The sequence below is a fragment of the Ambystoma mexicanum genome, chromosome 6p (genome assembly GCF_040938575.1).
Source record: "Ambystoma mexicanum isolate Mex_15411 chromosome 6p, UKY_AmexF1_1, whole genome shotgun sequence".
In the NCBI taxonomy this organism is placed as follows: Eukaryota; Metazoa; Chordata; class Amphibia; order Caudata; family Ambystomatidae; genus Ambystoma; species Ambystoma mexicanum.
In genome coordinates, this window is record NC_090935.1 from 613,751,368 (window position 1) to 613,771,098 (window position 19,731).

General features: G+C 46.2%; 1 protein-coding gene across 6 annotated transcripts in view; it reads right to left on the reverse strand.

The window, feature by feature from the left end:
* The window catches only part of POLK (DNA polymerase kappa), a 1,714,815-nt gene that overhangs the window by 968,561 nt on the left and 726,523 nt on the right, over positions 1–19,731 (reverse strand). For 5 of the 6 annotated variants that reach the window (XR_011280653.1, XM_069627465.1, XM_069627464.1 and 2 more), the window contains one exon: positions 18,940–19,059. The exons of the other annotated variant lie outside the window; for it this stretch is intronic. Coding sequence is in view for 4 of the 5 variants with exons in the window: in XM_069627465.1 (XP_069483566.1) it covers positions 18,940–19,059 (120 nt within the window). In the remaining variant the exon portion in view is untranslated. The remainder of the gene's footprint in view (positions 1–18,939; positions 19,060–19,731) is intronic. 6 annotated transcript variants of the gene reach the window in all.

Genomic DNA, 19,731 nt, shown 5'->3' on the forward strand with positions numbered 1-19,731 from the left:
TAAAGAACAATACAAGAAAGGAGCAGACCAACATCGGAAGGAAGCCCCCCAATATCAAGTAGGAAATCAAGTCTGGTTATCCACCAAATATCTACCTCTAAAAGGACCACGCACATTCAACCCAAGATACCTTGGTCCCTATTCCATCACTACCATAGTAAATCCAGTAGCGGTCAAGTTGGACTTGCCCCCTCACATGAAGATACATCCGGTCTTCCACGTCTCTCTATTAAAACCTGTGCAACCTCAAACCCGACTAACTACATCTCCAAAACTTATTCTAGTTGATGGAGAACTCGAGTTTGAAGTCAAAAGCATCCTGGATTCCAAGATCTCCAAATCTAAACTATTTTACCTGATTGACTGGAAAGGCTACGGTCCCCAAGAAAGATCCTGGGAACCTGCAGAATATGTCCACGCGCCTCGTCTAATCAAAAGATTTCATCGAACATTTCCTAACAAGCCCAAACCCCCGGAGAAGCCCGGTTTGGGAGGGGCCTTGAGGGGGGGGGTGCTGTCATGATCTCTGCTTCCAAAAGATCAGGACTTGCCCGACTCCCTTGGAAGCAGGCCCATAACCCCGGTTCCGAGTGCCAGCCAGTCCCAATTGGGACCTTTTGGACCCTGTCCTGGCGCCAGTGGCACCAGGTTCATAAAAATGCCCAGTCCCAGCGCTGGAAGCGCCGGGCTCATAATGCTTGGGTGGACTTACCTGCAGCAGACCATGCTGCTTACTTACCTGCCAGTTGAACCCCTGATCCTCTTCTGTTTGGGACTACTTTTCCTGTTGGGTGGGGCAGGAGCCACTCCCTAGGTTCAGAACACTGGAACTCTTCTGGAAAGCAGGAACTCTTTTCTTACCTAGGCGTGGCTGTGGAAGGAGACACCTAAGCACTACAGGAGGCTATTTAAACCACACCCGATGGATGAATCTTGCTTTGCGTTATTCTGCATTCTCTGCAGCAGAACGCTCATCGTGTCTTCTGCTTCTGATCCTGGGCCTAAGGGAACAAAGGCTTACCATCCTGGAATCCAGTCTTCAGCAGCACCTGTAAAGACAAAGAAAGAACAGGTTAGCACTACGGTCTTCAGTGGCAGCGCATCTCTTACCTGGTCCATCGGCTGTCACCAACGCCTCGCGCTGCATTCCGGCATCTGAAAGACAAAGGCTTACCTACTCTTCGCATGCTCCGGAGGTCTTCGCACTGCATTCCGGCATCTGAAAGACAAAAGCTTACCAGCTCTTCGCACGCTCCGGAGGCCTTCGGCGCTGCATCCCGCATCTGAAAGACAAAAGAAGGTGCGTTTAAAGACATTGGGCAACTTTATTACTCACGTGCCATTACTCCTTCCCACGCCGAATCCAGTGGGTATTCCAGCACCCTTCAGCTTCTCTAAAGCTCCGAAATTGTACCTGCAAGATAAAAGGGACAGTTAGTGCGCATCGTGAAGCAGGCTACAAGCGCTTACTTACGTGCTTCCAGGCGCTTCTATTCCTCACGCGGGTTCGATCCTCAACTCTCATCAGCCCGCCATCCGCCATCGCCGGAACCCTGCAAAACAAGAGATATCATTACAAAAGACTTTTAAGACATTTGAAGTGCCCAGAACTTACCGTTCGTGCAGTTAACGACGGACAGCAGTCCTCTGAGGTCAAGAGGCCTGCACCCTTATCCAGTGAAGAAACTGGTTACGGCACCCTGCCCCGAGGCAGATGGAGAGCTCGGCGTTCACTTACCTAAGACATCTTACTCTTCGAGTCAGACATACAGTGCACAGAGGTCCAGCCCAAAGAGCCAACCGTGTGTTACACATCACCTTTGAAGATACGACATTCACCCAGTCAAGACCGGCGCCTCTGCGGGAATCAGGTGAGCGTTACACCTCCTGATTACTTGAGGAATCACGGGGACAGGAGGAAATACATAAAGGAGTGGAAATACCCAGTCCACTATGAACGCGTCCCCTAGAGCTCCTCTTGGGGGAAATTCCCTTGAGCAGTACAGTTTGCACTTCCGGTTGGCACTAGTCACAAACAGATCCACTTGAGGGGTTCCCCAAAGGGTGAAGCTCTCTTGAAGGACTTCCTGAGCTAGCTCCCCTTCGTCGGATACTGTGCTCTGCCTGCTCAGAGCGTCCGCCGCCGTGTTTAGCTCTCCGGCTAGGTGAACTGCTGATAGAGAGATTCCTTCTTGCATTGCCCAGAACCAGAGCTACATTGCCTCTCTGCACAGTGGAAGTGATCCTACGCCTCCTCTTTTGTTGAGGTAGTACATGACAACCGTGTTGTCCGTCATTATCAGAACATTCTTTCCCTGTATAGAGGGCAGAAAAGCCTTCAGCGCTAGTCTGATTGCCCTCAGCTCCAAAAGGTTGATGTGTAGTTTGGAATCCGATGGAGACCAACGACCGCTGATTGTCAGATCGTTGGTGTGGGCTCCCCACCCTGTGCGTGAGGCATCCGTCACTACCGTTATCTCCGGCCATGGTTGCCAAAAAGGTTCTCCCTTGAGGATATTCTCCTTGCAAGTCCACCATAGGAGATCTTGAGTCACTTTGGTCGAAAGTTTCAGAAGATCTGACATCTCCCCCGAAAACTGGGACCATTGACTCCTGAGGACCCATTGAAGGGATCTCATCCTCAATCTGGCCTCTAGCACCAGAGAAATGCAGGATGCCATGAGGCCTAGCAACCTTAGAAAGTCGAATGCCGGTAGATGTTGGGCATTTTGAAACTTCATTACCATCTGCAGAATGTGGTGAGCTCTCTCCTCGGGAGGCGAGGCTTTCCCTGAGGAAGTGTCCAGGATTGCTCCGATGAATTGGAGTTTTTGGCTTGGAATCATTTGTGACTTCTTGTGATTGAGGGAGAAGCACAGACTGTGGAAGAAGTGGCAGGTCAAGGCCAGATGTTCCTGGGCTCGTTCGGGTGAACTCGCCCTGATTAGCCAATCGTCCAGATAAGGGTAGACATGAATCCCCCTTCTTCTGATACTCGCTGACATCACTGCCATCAGCTTGGTGAAAACTCGTGGGGCAGAGGTCAGCCCAAATGGTAGAACCCGAAACTGATAATGAGAACCACCAATTGCGAACCTCAGGTACTTTCTGTGCTTGAGATGGATTGGCACATGAAAGTAAGCATCCTGAAGGTCCAATGAAACCAGCCAGTCCTGAAGGGGTCACCATCTTGAACTTGTCCTTCCTGAGGAACTTGTTCAAGTTTCTTAAGTCCAAGATGGATCTCAATCCTCCGTCCTTTTTGGGGATGAGAAAATAGGGGGAGTACCAGCCCTTGTTCCTCTCCGCTACAGGTACATGTTCTATTGCACCTTTCTCTAGCAGGGTTAAACTCTCCTGCACAAGGAGCGGGTCTGGAATGTTCACAGAGTTGGCTCCCGGTGGATGATCTTGAGGTTTTTGATGAAAAGGAAGACAGTAACCATGGGTCACTATCTCTAGTGCCCAGGCATCTGACATAATGCCCTGCCATTCGTCCACATACAGAGTGAATCTGCCTCCCACCGTTGTCTTGTGGGTGAAGACCTCAAAGTGGCTTTGCAGCGGCTGCAGCAGTGGCTGAGGAGGTATTAGCCGCTGCTGTAACTGATCTAGCACCTCTCCCTTTTCCACCACAAAAGGGTTTTCTCTGTTGGCCTCTCTGACTGGCCTGCCTGCCCCCTCCCTTTTCCAAAAGAGGAAAAGAAGCGAAAAGGGTGACTCTTCCAGGAAGCTGAGCCTGCATAAGAGTGTTATCGAGGTTGCCTTATAGCGGCAATAAGTGATTTTGCTGCCGCTTTTGAGGTCTGCAGCTTCTCCAAGCTTTTGTCCCCCTTGCTGCCAAACAACCTCAAGCCATCAAAGGGCATATTAAGTCATCTAGATTGCAACATCAGGTGCAAAGCCAGACTTCCTTAGCCATGCAAACCTGCGTAGGACCGTCCTAGATGCCATGGACCTGCTTACACTATCCGCAGTGTCCAGTCCTGACTGAAGGCATTCCTCCATAGCCTGATTACCATCTTTTACTATAGCCAGGAAACCATCGTGTTCCTCACCTTCCGGGATGCGTTCAGCCGCTGATGACATGCAGTCCCACAGGGTATATGTAAATCTAGCTAATGTGCAAGTGACATTAGTAGATTTAAGGGCCATACTGCCCGAAGAAAAAACGTTTCCGGGCCCAAGCATCAACTTTTTTTTATCATCCCTGTCTGGTGGTATTGATGGGTAAGATGATTGCCTAGTGGAGGTTGCAGCTTGAACCACTAGACTCTCAGGGGAGGGATGTTTAGATAAATATTCTGGATCTGATAAAGATAGCCTATATTTTGTTCTTATTTATGTTAAGGTGAGTATCACGAGAGTGTTGCGTACCTGTTGGTTTGGTTGCTGGTCTTGGTGTAGCAGCCAGTCTGACAACTGTTTCCAGACGAGCGCATGACGCGAGGTACCAGCCCTTCCTCAACCCAGGAATGGCACTGGGTGGAAGATGGACCAACTCCCAACGTCACAGAACGCTCTCTCCTGATTTTCGTGACGTCAGGACAGTGCAAGCACTGGCAAGAGAGGCAAATGCACAGTAGTCCTTCCGTAGATGTACAACACCAAAAGATAGTCTTAGAAGAGCAAGTCCAGGAAGCAAAGAAGCTGATGCAAAAAATGGTTGATGATCCACTGCTGATCAGAGGAACTTGGCAGGGCGATGACTGGCGCTGATCCAATGCTGACCAAGATGAGTTGATGGCAGATGTAGCAAGGCTGGCAGTTGAGATGATGGTGAGCCGGGCAGAGACGAAGAACCAAGGTCCAGAAAGGCTCAGACAAAGCAGGGAGGAGAACTCAGGCAGGAGGAAGTGGGACTGACCCAGGTAACAGGAGCAGGCTACTGGCCGAAAAATGGAAACCACTGGAGGGAAACAGGGAAACCCCAAGGAAGCCAACCCAGAAGCAGGTAGCTTAGGACTGTGGGGAGAAGAGCAGCACAAGGAAGAGCCAAGAAAAGGACGGGACCAGGGATTCCCCAAGGAGAGGAGAGCAGGACAAGACACAGGACCAGGAACAGGAACCAGGCTCGGGAAGCAAAGGGAGCGAGCAACACGATCCAAAGCAAACCGCGTTGAGACGCGACCTGCTCCCGATCTCAGCTCCTCTTATGGGCCACCAGCACACGAGAGGCTTGAGACGCAAGCCGTCGTGTTACCGGGTGCTGGCGAGCCCAAAACGAGGCTTGGAGAGCAAGCCCTGGCAGTAGCGAGAGCCCAGTCTACTGCGCATGCATGGAAACGTGACTGTGGTCACCCGCGCATGCACAGAGACGAATCAGTACGGACCCTTGGCACCCTCCGAGCAGCGGATCCCCAGGTGCGGAAGTGGCGATAGATCCGCCAAGAGGGAGAAGGCCGAACTGGTGCGGAGAATCCCGGTCTCCAGGTAAGTGGCGTGACAATTTACTGCTGATATAGAATCAGGAGTATTCCAATTTACCATCACCCTTTTTTGCAGTGCTTTATGGAATGGAAGAACAGGATCTTTTAAAGGACCTTCACTCAGGATGTCAGTTATGTCATCCTGGTCGAAATCTGGGGAAGCTGCCTTCCAACCCATAAAATCAATGAACCTTCCCATAAGATTCCTATAACTAGGATCAGCATGATCTGTAGGGTCTGGTCTTTCAAAATCCACTTCAGGTGAAGTGTCTAAACCACTGGCATTTTGGAGACAGTCATAAAGATCTGTTATTTTAGACTGTGGGTCCACTAGCTCTTCAGGGACCTCTCTGGCTCCAAACCTAACTCCAGAGGAATGTTCTTCATATATGGATGACATGGATCTGAAAAATCTCTGTCTAGGTTGAGGGTGGAAAGTCTTTTCAGGTAAAGAAGGTGGAATCGATCTAGGTATGAACAATGGCGTCAACCTGGGTCTTGGAATCAAAGAAGGCCTCGAAAAAGGCGTTGAAGGCGTCGATAGAGAAGACGCTGGCTTTGACAGTGTCGAAGAAGGCTTCGATGCTGTCGAAGAAGACTTCGATACAGCCAAAGGTGTCGACGTCATTTTCGTCAGCAGTTTCAACGCTATGGTCGTCGACTGTGTCGAGTCGAGTTTTGGCTACGACTTCGATTCCGCTAACCCCGATTTATGCACTGAAGGCTTTCGCTTAGTACGAGGCGTCAGGGAACTTTCCCTCGAAAACACTCTCGACTACTTTTCAACTCTCGCGTGTTTAGATCTGGATTTTCCTCTCTCACTTTTAGAGTGGGTAGAGGGATGATCACCACGTGGCAACTTCGAGGCGGTCTGGGGTGCTTTCTCAAATATTTTAAGCATCGAAGCCCAGAGGCCTCCCATTTTTCTGGGGAATCGTGCTTGGATGGATAGGTTACTCTCCTCTCAGAGGAGGACGAGGAGGAAGAAGACCTGTGACGTTGCTTTTTTGACTTTTTAGTCGAAGACGAGGAAGATTTCACTGAGCGACTCTTTGATCTTGACCTCCTCGACTCATGACGAGATTTTCGACTGGATTCATCCAAATCCTTTTGTCTTTTAGAAGACTTATACTTCTCCTCCCCCACCGCCAGCTTACCTCTAAAAAAGCCTTGGCCCCTAAAATCCCAGGCACCCTTTCGCTTCTGTCCCTAGATGCCCATAGGGCAGTTGACAGCATGTCATGGAAATACCTGGGCCTAGTTCTAAAGGGCTTTGGTTTTGGCCTGAAATTCTCTAGGCTGATCCTTTCAAACTTCCAGATCCTGTCAACCCGTGTGCGAGTCAACTCGCAGTAATCCACTCAGATAGCTTTAGGTAGGGGAACTAAGCAAGGTTGCCCTCTATCGCCATTGGTGTTCGCAATGGCAATGGAACCGGTAGCTCAGCAGATCCGTCTCCACCCGAAGATCCAGGGATTCAAATTCAGAGGGCAATGCCACAAAATCGCCCTATATGCGGACGTGTGGTTTGCTTCTTGAGAGAGGCTCTCAGCTCCCTTCCGGTACTAATAGACTTATTGGCCCGATTTGAGATGATCTCTGGATTCACGATAAACACGGCAAAGTCTATGGGTTTGGGCTTGTCAGAACTCTCTGCCACTTTATCCATTCTGCAGAGCACATATCCCTTTCAATGGAAGACCACACACATTACTTACCTATGTGTACGCTTGACCCCAACGTATGCTGGACTGATGAAAGCCAATATTCCCAATCCCTTAAGGGAGTCCAGAAGCTCCTTGCCGGGGTGGGCCTCGCAAGCGATATTGTGGCTCGGGCGCATCAGTGCAGTTAAAATGTCCCTGATCCCGAAACTTCTATACACATTTTGCGCCCTACCAATAATGATCCCAAAACGGGACCTTCTTGAGCTGCAGAAGGAAATCGGCCGATTCATATGGCAAAGGAAAAAACCTATACTCCTGCGTAAGCTTCTCACGAGGGGGAAAGCGCAGGGAGGTTTGGGACTGCCTTCAATCCCGCAGGATATTAACGAGCAGCCCAAGTAACGGTAATGCTGGACTGGACTGACCCAATTGAATCACCCAAGTGGCATGACAATGAGCAGGCAGCAATCCACTGCCCTTTGAATTATCTGCCGTTCCTCCCAAAGAAAATGCGCAACCAGCAAGGGTCCCTCCTACCCACCACAACAGCAACTCTCCGATGTTGGGATAAAGCCTGCACACAAAGAGGCTGTTACGCTCACCTGGTATCCACGGGACGCCACCCAGCCCTGGTTGGATGATTTGCACTCTCTAACCCTCTCCCGGTCCCTTGGTAAGGCCTCTGGTTAAAGATGGGTCTGCAATATAGGAGAGCTGGATTCAATACCAGATTGTCTTTATGCTTTCCCACCTCCCTTGGCCTCAACTCCTTCCTCCCCCTTGGGCCCTCTCCTCACCTTAATATTGTAGAAGGTGGATTCTCTGCCCTGCTCCTCGTGGCAGGGGCACGTAGATGTGGGCGGTGAGCAGCGACCAAGTTACTTCACTGGTGCAAGCCCCGCCTGTGGGAATCCAGGCCTGCTGCGACTCTGTAGGTTTTCTGCTTTACAGTCTTTATATGCAGTTCTTATGTTCTTCTTAGTTCGAATAATAATGTCTTGCTTCTTTCCTTTTTAGGTATGGAAAGGTATTTTGGAGTTGTCATGCAGTTTGAAAATGAGCATGGGCCGGTAGGCGAAAGCGCGGTGTGCGCGATGCTGTCCGGTGAGTAATGCGCGATGCGCAGCGCTGTTTCGCCTTTTATTTTGCTAACCTGTGTCTTTTTTCTCCTTGCAGGTTGCAATGTTCCTCGCCGAGTGCCGTAATGTTCCAGCAATGATACTGACCAGGAGATGACTACCCAGGTAAGAATTGTGTGGCTTTCTTCATTCGGAAGGAAACGTGAGTAAACGCTTACTAATGCTGTATTTCTTTCTCCTCTTTCCAGGTTATGGTATTCCAGGATGCATGCGGTGCCGGATGATAGAGTTCGTACCTTCAGGTGAGTGGAACTGAAGTCGGCGATGGACTGAAGACAGGATACTGTTCCAGGTAAGTTTCGTAGTGTTCTTTCTCTCTCTGCAGGTCCTTGGTTTCAGGTAAACTGGCATGAAAGAACTGGACACGGTGAGCATTACGCTGCCCACAGCAGAATACGCAAATCATGTTCTACTGTTTGGGTGTGGTTTAAATAGCCTCGGATAAAGTAGTCCAGGTAAAATAGTCCCAGGCCTGCCACACCCAAAGTAGTCCAGGTAAAGTAGTCCCAGGCCTGCCACACCCAAAATACTAGACCAAATAGCTCAGTTCCTTGTAACTGAGCTATGTGTGTACCTCCATGTTGGCTGAACCCCCCCAACTTAAATAGTCCCATTCTAATGCTGGTCTTCATGATGGTTATGATCCTAGCGCCAAAGGCGCCAGGACCGACTCCAAGAGAGTCTTGGATGAGGTTTTAAGGCCTTTGACCTGGCCCTAACTGGAAGGCTGACTTGCCAGTGAGTCCCAGGGGCAAGGGTCATGGCAAGGCTTCCCAGCAGGCCTTGGCCCACTCTCCCCTATCACACAGATACCAGCCTTCACCCCAGATCTCCAACCCAATTCCTACCGTTGCTGGTCAATGGAGAAGCTGTTGAGACTGCGGGACCTCTACGATAACAACTTACCCCTAACTTTCGAGCAGTGCAAAGAAAAATTAAAACTCCCAGAAACTGAGAGATTTAAATACATACAGCTCCGCCACAGGATAACTAACCCGTGCATAATGCAGGCAGACACTAGACCCCCAACAGGAATAGAGCTAACAGTCTCGGAGGGTCAGCACGCCCACAAAATAGCCACCTGCTTCCGTCTCTTGGAGAATGTCTCGCCAGATGAAAAACTCCCCTACATGTTGGCGTGGGAAAGGGAGCTGGGGTGTAGTGATCCCCCAGGAGTCCTGGCAAAAGATATGGGATAGAGCCCACAGGACTTCACGCTGCACTACCGTAAGAGAAGGAGCCCTTAAACTCTGCTTCCGCTGGTTCCTGTCCCCACATAGGCTATATGCGATGAACTCAGATTATCCAGACACTTGCTGGCATGGGTGTGGGGAAAAGGCGACCTGGGTCATTTGTGGTGGTGCTGCCCTACCATACAATCCTTCTGACTAGAAATAAGATCCAGGATCAGAGAGATCTCGGGCACCTCGCTCCCCATGGAACCTCAAATCCTGTTGCTGGGCGACGCCCCTGAGGACGGATCCTACCCAATGTCTGGCCCTAGAGCGGAACTGATCTCTCAGCTACTCATTGTTGCTCGAGTCACATGAGCCTGCTTCTAGAAAGATGCAGAGGGCCCTCACATAGCGTACTGGTGGGTATAAGTCTGGGAACTGTTGGGGATGGAAAACCTAACAGCCATGGTTGAGGGGAAGATGCCTACATTCTCCCGCATATGGGGCCCATTTTTGGAATACATAGCTGAAAAGGAACAAATGTTCTTCCAGCCAAGAGTGGTGAAATATATTTTGAATCTGTGACAATGGACCTGAGGAATATGAACTAGACGGGGTGTGGTTAAAGGGATGTACAGAATCTTCTTATAAGTGTGGGCCTTATGGTTTTTTCTTTTTTTCTTCTCTACTCTTCCTTTTCTCTCTTTTCTATACTCTAAACTTGTACTAGTTACTCCTAACCTGTTCGCATGAGCGTAGCAATGGTTTTATGAGGAACAGCTATACTGTTACCTAGTTAAAATGAAGTTTTGTTGCAATGACGCAGGCAGGTTGGCATTGCTCCAATATTGATTATAATATGCAATGTATTTTATGTTGATCGAAATTTCAATAAAAATAATTTGTTAAAAAAAAATAGGGGGATGTAAATCTCAGACCTCTGTGAGGGGCTGGCTTGAAAATGTAATCTGGGATTTGTTCTCTCTCTGTGACATTGATTTGAAACTCTAATACCCTCGGGCAGTGCGACATAGATATCTGGCTCTATGTCAGTAAACACCGATTTAATGAATGCTTTTTGTCAAATAGATCTCAGGCAAGGTTAAGAGGAAGGTTGATGTTTAGCGGCTATACTTAAAAGCCTTATGAAAGGTGGAGACCATGTTAGCAGTGGGGTGCAACCCATGCATCCCTTCTAAAACCCATTCACTGGTGCTGAATTGTGACTAGCTGGAGTATTATCCCGAACCTACCGCAGGGTCTGCGGATGCTGGCTGGGGCAAATACTTTCTCAGTCTTCTGCTTGATACTGGATCTGCCCTAACAGGCTTCATTCCCCTCCTCGGCTCAGATTTGAGCAGAAGACATGCACGTTGCTTGTACAAAACATTTCCTCCTGTATGTATACTGTCCTAGAATAATTCAAATAAAAATATAAGCCCATAAATATTGCACCAAACACCTATCATGCAACTCAAAAAAACATTGGGGATCGTTTAAAAAGATATGCTCATTGCATTTAGGGGACTACTTGCACTTGCAAGTGTCTGGTCCTTGTTGTGAAGGAGCTAGTGCTTTTCTTCATTCCCAAGCTTCCCAAGCACTTCAGAATTATGCAAGACTTCTGTTATCTGTTTTCTTTTTTTTTTTATCTGTCCAATCCTATTGATAACCGCATACCCTGAAGAGGAGCCCTTGGTGGAGGAAATAGAAAACAAGCAATTTATATTTATGTTAAATTAAGGTACAACCAAATCAGGCATTATGGAGGGGAACTTTCCATTATCAAGTAAAACTCCTTACAAGCAGGGATTCTCTGAAGCTATTTCTACAGTTCCATACACAAGTTCACAGGGAAACTCTCTGAATATAAAAGTGGGAGGGGTGGAAGTACGAGCACCCTTGGTATATTCAGAGACTTTCCCTGTGAGCATGTTAGGTAGGGATCTGCTCAGTACAATAAATGTAACTATATTATTCACAGATCTAGGGGTAGTGTGTTCCACTCCAGGGATGTGTGTAACTCGAGCAATGGTAATAAACAATGCAATAGCAAGAAAGACAGTAGTCCATGGGGTTCCTGTGATCTTAGATATATTTATTTTTATGGTATTAAGGTATAGTAAATACAGTGCCTCAAATTGCGACAAAATGTTGGCAAGTGCCTACAGATTTTATTTTCCAACCCATGGTGCCTCCCGAGATGTCATTAGATTTATAAGGACTAGTAGTATCAGACAGAAGAGAAGTCCAGATTGGAACAGACCATGTTGGGTGCGAGTGGCGCACAAGATTATGTATAGACCCGACAGTGTAATTAAAAGAAAATGACTGATTAGGAGTTATTTGAGGACAATGAACAAAATGGGGAAATTATTTTGGGAATCTTCATCCCCTGTGATATCATGGTGCATTATAGGGAGGTACAGTGCCCCCTGATGGCAGTGGTAACTTAGATGTTTTTATTTTTGAGGAGGACATGCGATATGTGCCAGCACAATTATGGACTGTTAATCCACATGATGTTGGGTTACTGAGAGATGTGACCCCAGTACAGATTACATTGAAGTCAGGTGCTTAGCACAACCATCCAGTATGTGGATGATCGGTTGGTATGTAGTGAAAATGATCAGTGCAGGAGGGATTCTGTTGCAATTTTGTAATTGCTGGCTCACAAAGGGTAGAAGGCAGATAAAAAGAAGCTACAATACTGCCAACAGGAGGGACTATACTTGGGACAACTCTTTTTGTAAACAGGTAAAAATATTACCAGATAAGGCAGCGGCAGTATGCGCCACCCCTAGGCCCAGTACTGTGAAGGAAATGTATCAGTTTTTTGGGCTTATGTAATTATTATAGGGCATGGATCCTAGACTACGCAGTCTACACAAGGCCACTGTTACAAAGTCTCAGGGAAGGACAGAGGACTTAAAAGTACATTTGAATGGACTGGCAAAATGACTAGACAATTTGAGGACTTAAGCTTTTTGCACAGCCCCTGTTTTAGCAACTCCGGATTATATACATGAGTCATAATTTTCCCACTCTGATGAACGGCTCATACATTGACGGAAGGAGACATATCATATGTTGGTGGGTCATAAATAATTGACCAGGGGACGGGACGGAGGCACACAGGGGCGGTAGTGGGGCACAGTAAAGGGGGGAGAAATAGTGACCACCGCTGTAGAAAGTGAGACCACAGTTTCATACACAGTATTGCCCATATTAAAACTGGACCATTATTATCTGGGGAACTGATCAGCCCCAGGTATAAAAGTCCATATGAGGTGGTGTCCTCTACTCCTCTCGCCGTCTGTATGGAGGAGGGTGCATCTCTCGGATGTCTGAAGAGCACCTGAGACAAGGCAAACTTTAGTAAGGGCATAGCCAAAGAAGAGACATTTTTGATTGAGGATCCATGTCAGGGTGGTGTGCAGTGGCACACGTCTGATTTTTTTCATTTTTTATTATTTTTTCTTTTATATCTTTTTCCAATTTATTTTTATTTTTACATTTTTTGAAGGTCCAGAAGCCGGTTGGCCCTGGTGGGAAAAGGGTCTCCCTCCCTTTCCCCTCTTTCACCTCTTTCCCTCTTTGTCCTTTTTCCCCTCTCTCCCTCTCTTTCTCTCTCTCTCTTTTTCTTTTTCTTTTTCTCTCTCGCTCTATAATCTTTTTTCTCCTCTCCAGGAATAGGCAAAGATGGCTGAGCAACCTCTCTGTTATGAATAGATAAAGATAATACAGATGTTATGTATTGTAGAAATGTAGTAGTATAATTGTTTTGTTTGACCCTGGTCGTGGTTGTTGGGGTGGATGAAGGGATGTCGGTTATATGGGGGGGGCCATATGGAGGGGGGTGGGGGATGGACAGTTGGGGGAAAAAATGCCAAAATTAATGTCTATAAAAAAGGAAATACAAAATGGCTCACTTTTGCCGGCCACCCCTACAAGTTTTCTCAGATGAATGAAACGGGAAGTATGAATGACGTATGACACTATTTCTGACATCCAGCATTTAGAAACACTGAAAAGCTGGTACTCTGATATGTGCATTACAGGAAGGAATATAATCAATTAAAGTTGTTAAGTGTGTGCACTTATCCCACAAACATCAGGGGCTCCTAAGGTTTTAGTTCCACATCCAGTCCCAATTACAGAGGCACAATGCTTGGTACATCTTTCACTATAGGGGATAAAGGGCACATCCCGTGCACACAGCGTGCAGTTGAGGAGCATTGATCTATAACCAGCGTTATGCAATGGCAACACGAAATACTGCCACTGTCTACAAGGACCATATTTCTCCTTGGAAGGTTACTCAAATGGCAACGACAATTGGTAGGGCACCACAGTGACGTGCCCGGCAGATGGACTGACAAGTACAGTGGAGAAGCAATATCCCAAATAGAGACTATGTGTGCGCAAATATGATCCAAACACATCACAAGGCGATACAGATTGCAACGATGAAGAAGCCAGTGCGAATAGATGGAGCCATAGACTCAATGAAGGAACAGTTCCTGCTGGCGCAAACACACTCTTGTAATCCCTGGTATGACGAAAGGTACAGCAACAGTGATGGATTATTACTGGGTTTGTGGCCAACAAGCCTACTTGTTGTCTCTCATGGAGAGGCAAGCGTTCACTGACCACCCAGCACTCAGTGCTACTAGTAATCCTGAAAGAACACCTGAAGGGAGAAGAAATGCCTGTCAAGTTGCTAACAGCCACTCTGGGACCTAAAGAAGCAGAAAGAAGCTTGAAGATCACACAAGAATTTGGCATGCTGGCAGAAAAAGGGTGATTTCAACGGCAGGGAAGAAAGAAGAGCTCAACCTGTCTCAAGAGACTGTTCCACACTGCTCAGAGGAATACCTGACAAGTATTGACTTTTTAGCTCAACAGAAACTTTCTTTTTCATCTTTTTTAGCTCCTGTGGTACAAGCAGCTGCTGCACATTTATACCCCTGGAGGATGCTGAGAATGGGTCACTATCCTACGTCATCAAGGCGGTGCACAATCTAGGTGTTCAATGAAGAAAGAAGGTGGAGTTCAGAACACAGATTGGCTATTGCTTGCCTTTGATTGGGTCCTGTCATGGCTGAAGGCAGCAGTACAAATATTGGTTCCTGTGATCGTGTTCTTCTTGGTTCGCTTCTGCACGTGCCAATTGGGCTCCCGATGATGTGTTCATATAGTCCCTAATAGTGCAAATATGATGGTATCAATTGGGGGATCTAAAACAACTTGCCATACAACAAACAGCGAAACTCAAACTAATATTTCTGGTGTTGTAGATATGTCAGGTGGGGATGAGTTTGTTACTGTAGAAGTAACGAAAGGGGGGAATGTTGGTAAGGAGCTAGTGTTTTTATTCACTCCCAAGCTTCCCAATCACTTTAGAATTAGGCAAGACTTCTATTAACTGTTTTCTAAGCACTACAGGAGTCCAGGGGGGGGAGGACTCGGCCCCCTCCTCCAACACCCACACTGACAGACTGAGCCTGCGTTTCCACCTTCCATCCTATTTCTGGGGAAAGGAGATTCAGGTGTGCTTGCTGGGGAAGGGGCTCGCTCTTGAGCTTGGACCCCTAGAATTTTCTTAGCCTGGAGATAAGACTTGGGATTGGCTCGGCATTCCCTGTGGGTGGTCCTCCCTCTGCCAGTCACATCGTGGACCTGCCTTCCAGCCTCTCCCTAGCTTAAGAGAACTTAGGTGTGCCTATCAGGAAGCTGGTGTAGTGTTTGGCTGGTGAGTCCACTCCCCATACCTTTCCACACGATGATGGCCTCCAGTTCTCATGTGGGACTTGGGGCTGACTAGTCCCTCCACTTGGGCGGCCCGTTCCCTGGCTGTCACACCCCAACCCTGCTCCCCGGGAAGCCTTCCTTGGTCTATCTGTTCTTAGATGTATCAGAGTGGACGCTTTGTGGATGTGGAATGGTAAAATGGGTACCCTGACCCCTGGCCCACCCTACTAGGGGCCTGCATATCTAAAAAGGGGATTTTGTCACAGAACTTGTGAAAGGTACAGTACTATGTTCAGACCAAACACAGATCTTCTGGCCAAGTACTTGTAAGTGAATGGACTTTTGTCTTTACTTGTGATAATGTATGTACAGGCATAGGAGAGAATTAAACGTAGCTATTGGAAATTATCCTGCTGCCTACACCTTAGTTGTTCAAATAGATTTTAATCATCTGCACAAATAGAGTATTCAATATTAATGTATGATGAACTGTATGGCATTATAGCGATTTCAGCAGCACACTTAGTGCCTTTGTAATAAAATATTGTCAATAAATGTAATAATAAGCAAACTAACAGGTATAATTCACTTTCCACGACTACTGTGTTGCCAATTTGTTTACTGCAAAATTATTGGCGGCAAGTACGGGTTTGGTATATATAAACAAGGAGGCGTGCATAGCAGGTCTCCCCCACGCTATTTGCTGTAAAAACAAAAGTGGTAAAATCAGCATAAGAATTAATTTGGCAGTGGCATTCGGCAAAAAATACTCTGGAAATCTTCATTGCTCCAAAAAACATTATGTAGACAGGTAAGCAATAATAAGGGAGAGGGACTTTAAGGGAACTAATGCAATCCATTTGACCACTGGGCGTGGTCTTCAAGTATCACAAAGGGGAATGTACGGCTTGTGTTTTTCCCGCTGTACCATTCAGGCTTCCTATTCGAGAGTCGTACTGTCAAACTTAATCTGTTCTCAAATGACCTGACTACCAAAACTGTTGGATGTTCATCTAATGAGCTTAACATTTTTCTAGTTGTTGATCTTCAAGTGGTTTCAGTAGTTCAGGGTCCTCCTCAGCATTCTTTTTTGGTACTGTGAGGAGTCAGAAATGCGAGACAGACCACAGGTAGAGTTTTTTCACAAGTTGCCATTTTATTAAATATAAAGGGGTGAGACAAACGCCTATCTTTACCTAACCCATCAAGGAGGCCCCTAGCTAACAAACTAAGGCTAAAGAAAAATGACATAGTGTCCAAAAAGTATCTGACTCTCAAACTAACACACACAACAAAATTATACAAGGTTTGTTTGGCTGTCTCAAATTTCACAAAATAACATATCAATTGTTAACAGTTTCCTGGTGACCAGGGTTGGATTTCTGTCCCCTGGATCAATTCAGGAATATCTGGAACAAAGTTCAGTTTCAAGAAAGTTCTGTGCAATAAGAAAGTTCCATTCAATATAACATGCAAAATCTTTTCCATTCAATATATCCTTTCACTTGGCAAAGAGAATATCTCGCCTCCAAAGACTTGTTCGAAAATTAAAAGCAGTTGATACAGTTCCCACAACCTCCTGTTTGGTAAAAACAAGTATTTTTCTTCCAAATACCTCCAATCTTGATAAAACAAAAGTCTTTTTCTTCCAAACATAAATTCACAAATCAAATGCAAATGTTCTTTTCTCGAAAGGTCAAGCAGTTGTTAGCATACCATACTACTTCTTCAAAAGAAACACTTTAATTAGGATGGTTCAACAATCACTTTTGGTAATGCAACAGTTTATCTAGACAAGGTGATGGAATGACCACTTCTTTTGAAGCACAATTTTTTACCACAACCGCAGTACTTTAATTCATCATCGTCTTCCTGGTATACTCGCCTGCCAAGACTAACTACAATTGGTCCCTTTCCTGGTTTATTCGCCTGCCAGGATAAAACTCCTACTACTACAATTTGTACTCTGTGGTAATGCTCGTTACAAACTCTCCACACTAGAATCATGAATGAGAAGATTTCAACCAACAACTGCTTCTCTTGATAGTTTTTCTGACTCTTAATAAAATGGGCTACATTTCTTCCCAAAATGATATTCCACAAAAGGATAATTTTTCTTTCTTGTTTTTTGGCTTTAGGCAGGGAAGATTACAGTTCTTTCCCCCTTGGTCTTTTATACAGGAGGGCTTAGCTCCTGTAGCCTTTGTTTTCTGGCTATGTAACCTCTTGGCTGCTAGCAATGCTGGTTACAATTGTCTCTCAACTGACATCTTTTTCTGGGAGAGGAACAACCAATTTATCTTTATTGTAGCCTGCATTGTCAAGTCAGCAGAAGAGTTATACAGTCTCCTAATTGGTATCCTGGATTAGAAGAGTTGCGCCTAAATTGCTGTATCTCAGTCTTCTCTGGCTTTCGCAATTCAGATTACAATGTTCCCCTATTTGGAGTCCCTCCTTAGGAGAGTTGTGCCCAGTTTGCCTGATTATCAATCTTCTCTGGCTTTGGCAATGCAGGTTATAATGTTCCCCTATTTGGAATCCCTCATTAGGAGAGTTGCGCCCAATTTGCCTTGTTATTACTTTCATTTGGCTTTGGCAATGCGGGTTACAATGGTCCCCTATGTGGAATCCCTCATTAGGAGAGTTGCGCCCATTTCGCCTAAATTCAATGATTTAGTATTCAAAATAAGTATTCTCATCTAGCGGTCTGCTTCGGAGCGCCCTTCGGACATCTGCTTCAGGCCAACTCGCTGGTATGCATTGGCGTCTCCTTCTGACTCGCCTGTGTTGCTGCAGGTCTCTTCAGGGCCTCTTCTGCTTCTGACAGCTCCTGTTGGTCTGCTGCTGTGCACGCCGACCTTCAATGGAGGTCTCGCAGCTCTGTACACGCTCCGGTGTGAATTCAATACCGGAGCAGTTCACAGCGTGTCTTGAGCTTCAATCCCACAAAGAGTGGCTTGCTTCAGCCCCCCTTTCTCCTGCGTGCCCTGCGCATGGCCATGTATTCCTGATCTCTGCCAAAGATTCTACACAACGTCCTGCTGCTGCCCCAACGATATCAGTTTCTGCTTCTCCCTGCTGCTGCTGCTCTTGCCCCTGAAAGTTATTTAAGTTTTTAAAGGTGCCGCTCAGGTGCTATCCATCCAAACAACTAGACAGCTCCTAACACTTCATTAATTCTGAGCCCATTTTCCTTGTCTCAGTACTATGGGCATTATGGGACTGGAAGTTCATAATGCTCTTCTTGGTTTAATTATTAGTTAACCCAATCTGATTGGGTAACAGAGTGCTCAGATTTAGGGGAGATTGGTGTTTTTCCTTTGGGCTTAGGACCTTGATATAAGGCAGAATAATAACACCTAGAAGTTGTGAAATCATCTTCCTGATCACCCAGTGTACCATTTACCTGCTTGTTAAAAGGGTCTTCATGTTTGGTCCTTTGGGTAATTCTGGGAGAGGGAACAGTACAGTGACAGTATGCCATGAGATATTTAGGCATTAGGGAAATCTCATTCTCGGAAGAGGATGAATGCGGAGTCCCTCCTAACTGAGTCACCACTTCCACCTGACAGCTGTCTCCTTCCATGTGATCCTCTCTCATGATAACACATCCAGGGTTAGGATCAGGTAGCGGCTACTTTCCCCTGTCCACATGGGAGGAGACTTTAGGCTGGGGTTTAGTGATGACGCTGCAGGATTCATCACAGTACACAAGCACTCACATTATTAGAACTTTTCAGGGCATTAAACACTGCTAATCCATGTATTGCCTTACCTGTAGCTCTGAAATCTTTAGTTGCTGACTGGTTATTTGTGCTTTTTGTTGCATCATCTTTGCAATTCGAACATTAACCTGCTCATCTTTCTTTAGTTCATTTTCATAGAATCTAGAACCCTATGGGAAAGATGTATCACTGTTATCAGTCTCTCAGATGTTTTGTTGAATCAATAAAACCACTCCATTTGTATATAGTTTGTTCATTTTGTTTTAAAGCAATAACAATTACAAACGCAAAATAAGTCTGCACTGCTGGTTACTTTTATTAAGTGTTGATCCAATTTGACCATATCTCTTTAATTCTGCTTTCAAGGCGGCCACCTGTGCAGACTGAAACTGATGAAAAATATGACTTACGTATTACTATTAAAGAGAAAACAAAGAAACGAATATATACAGGACACATCCTGTGTAAAATTACAAGAATGCAACAAGGCATAAATCAGAACTGTGTAGTTATTATGGAGCTAAAGCATGAGCTTGTGGACTGAAACGGGCGGTAATGGCCCGTCAGCTAGCAGTAACCGCCCAAGAAAAGTGAGGGTAATTACCAACGGCTCAGGTAAATTAGCACCGGTACAGCTCCCCATTTCAGGGTTTATCACCATTGGCATCACGAACTAACAATCAAGATGGTATGGGCCAATTTATGAGAGCAAAAAACAACATTAAAGATGCATCCAAGGATATGGTGTTGGATAGTAATCCAGCACACTGTAATAAAACAAGACTTTTCTCAGTATAAAAACTTTTTGTACGCAGTAGCATTTCTGAAATATGGCACCCTCA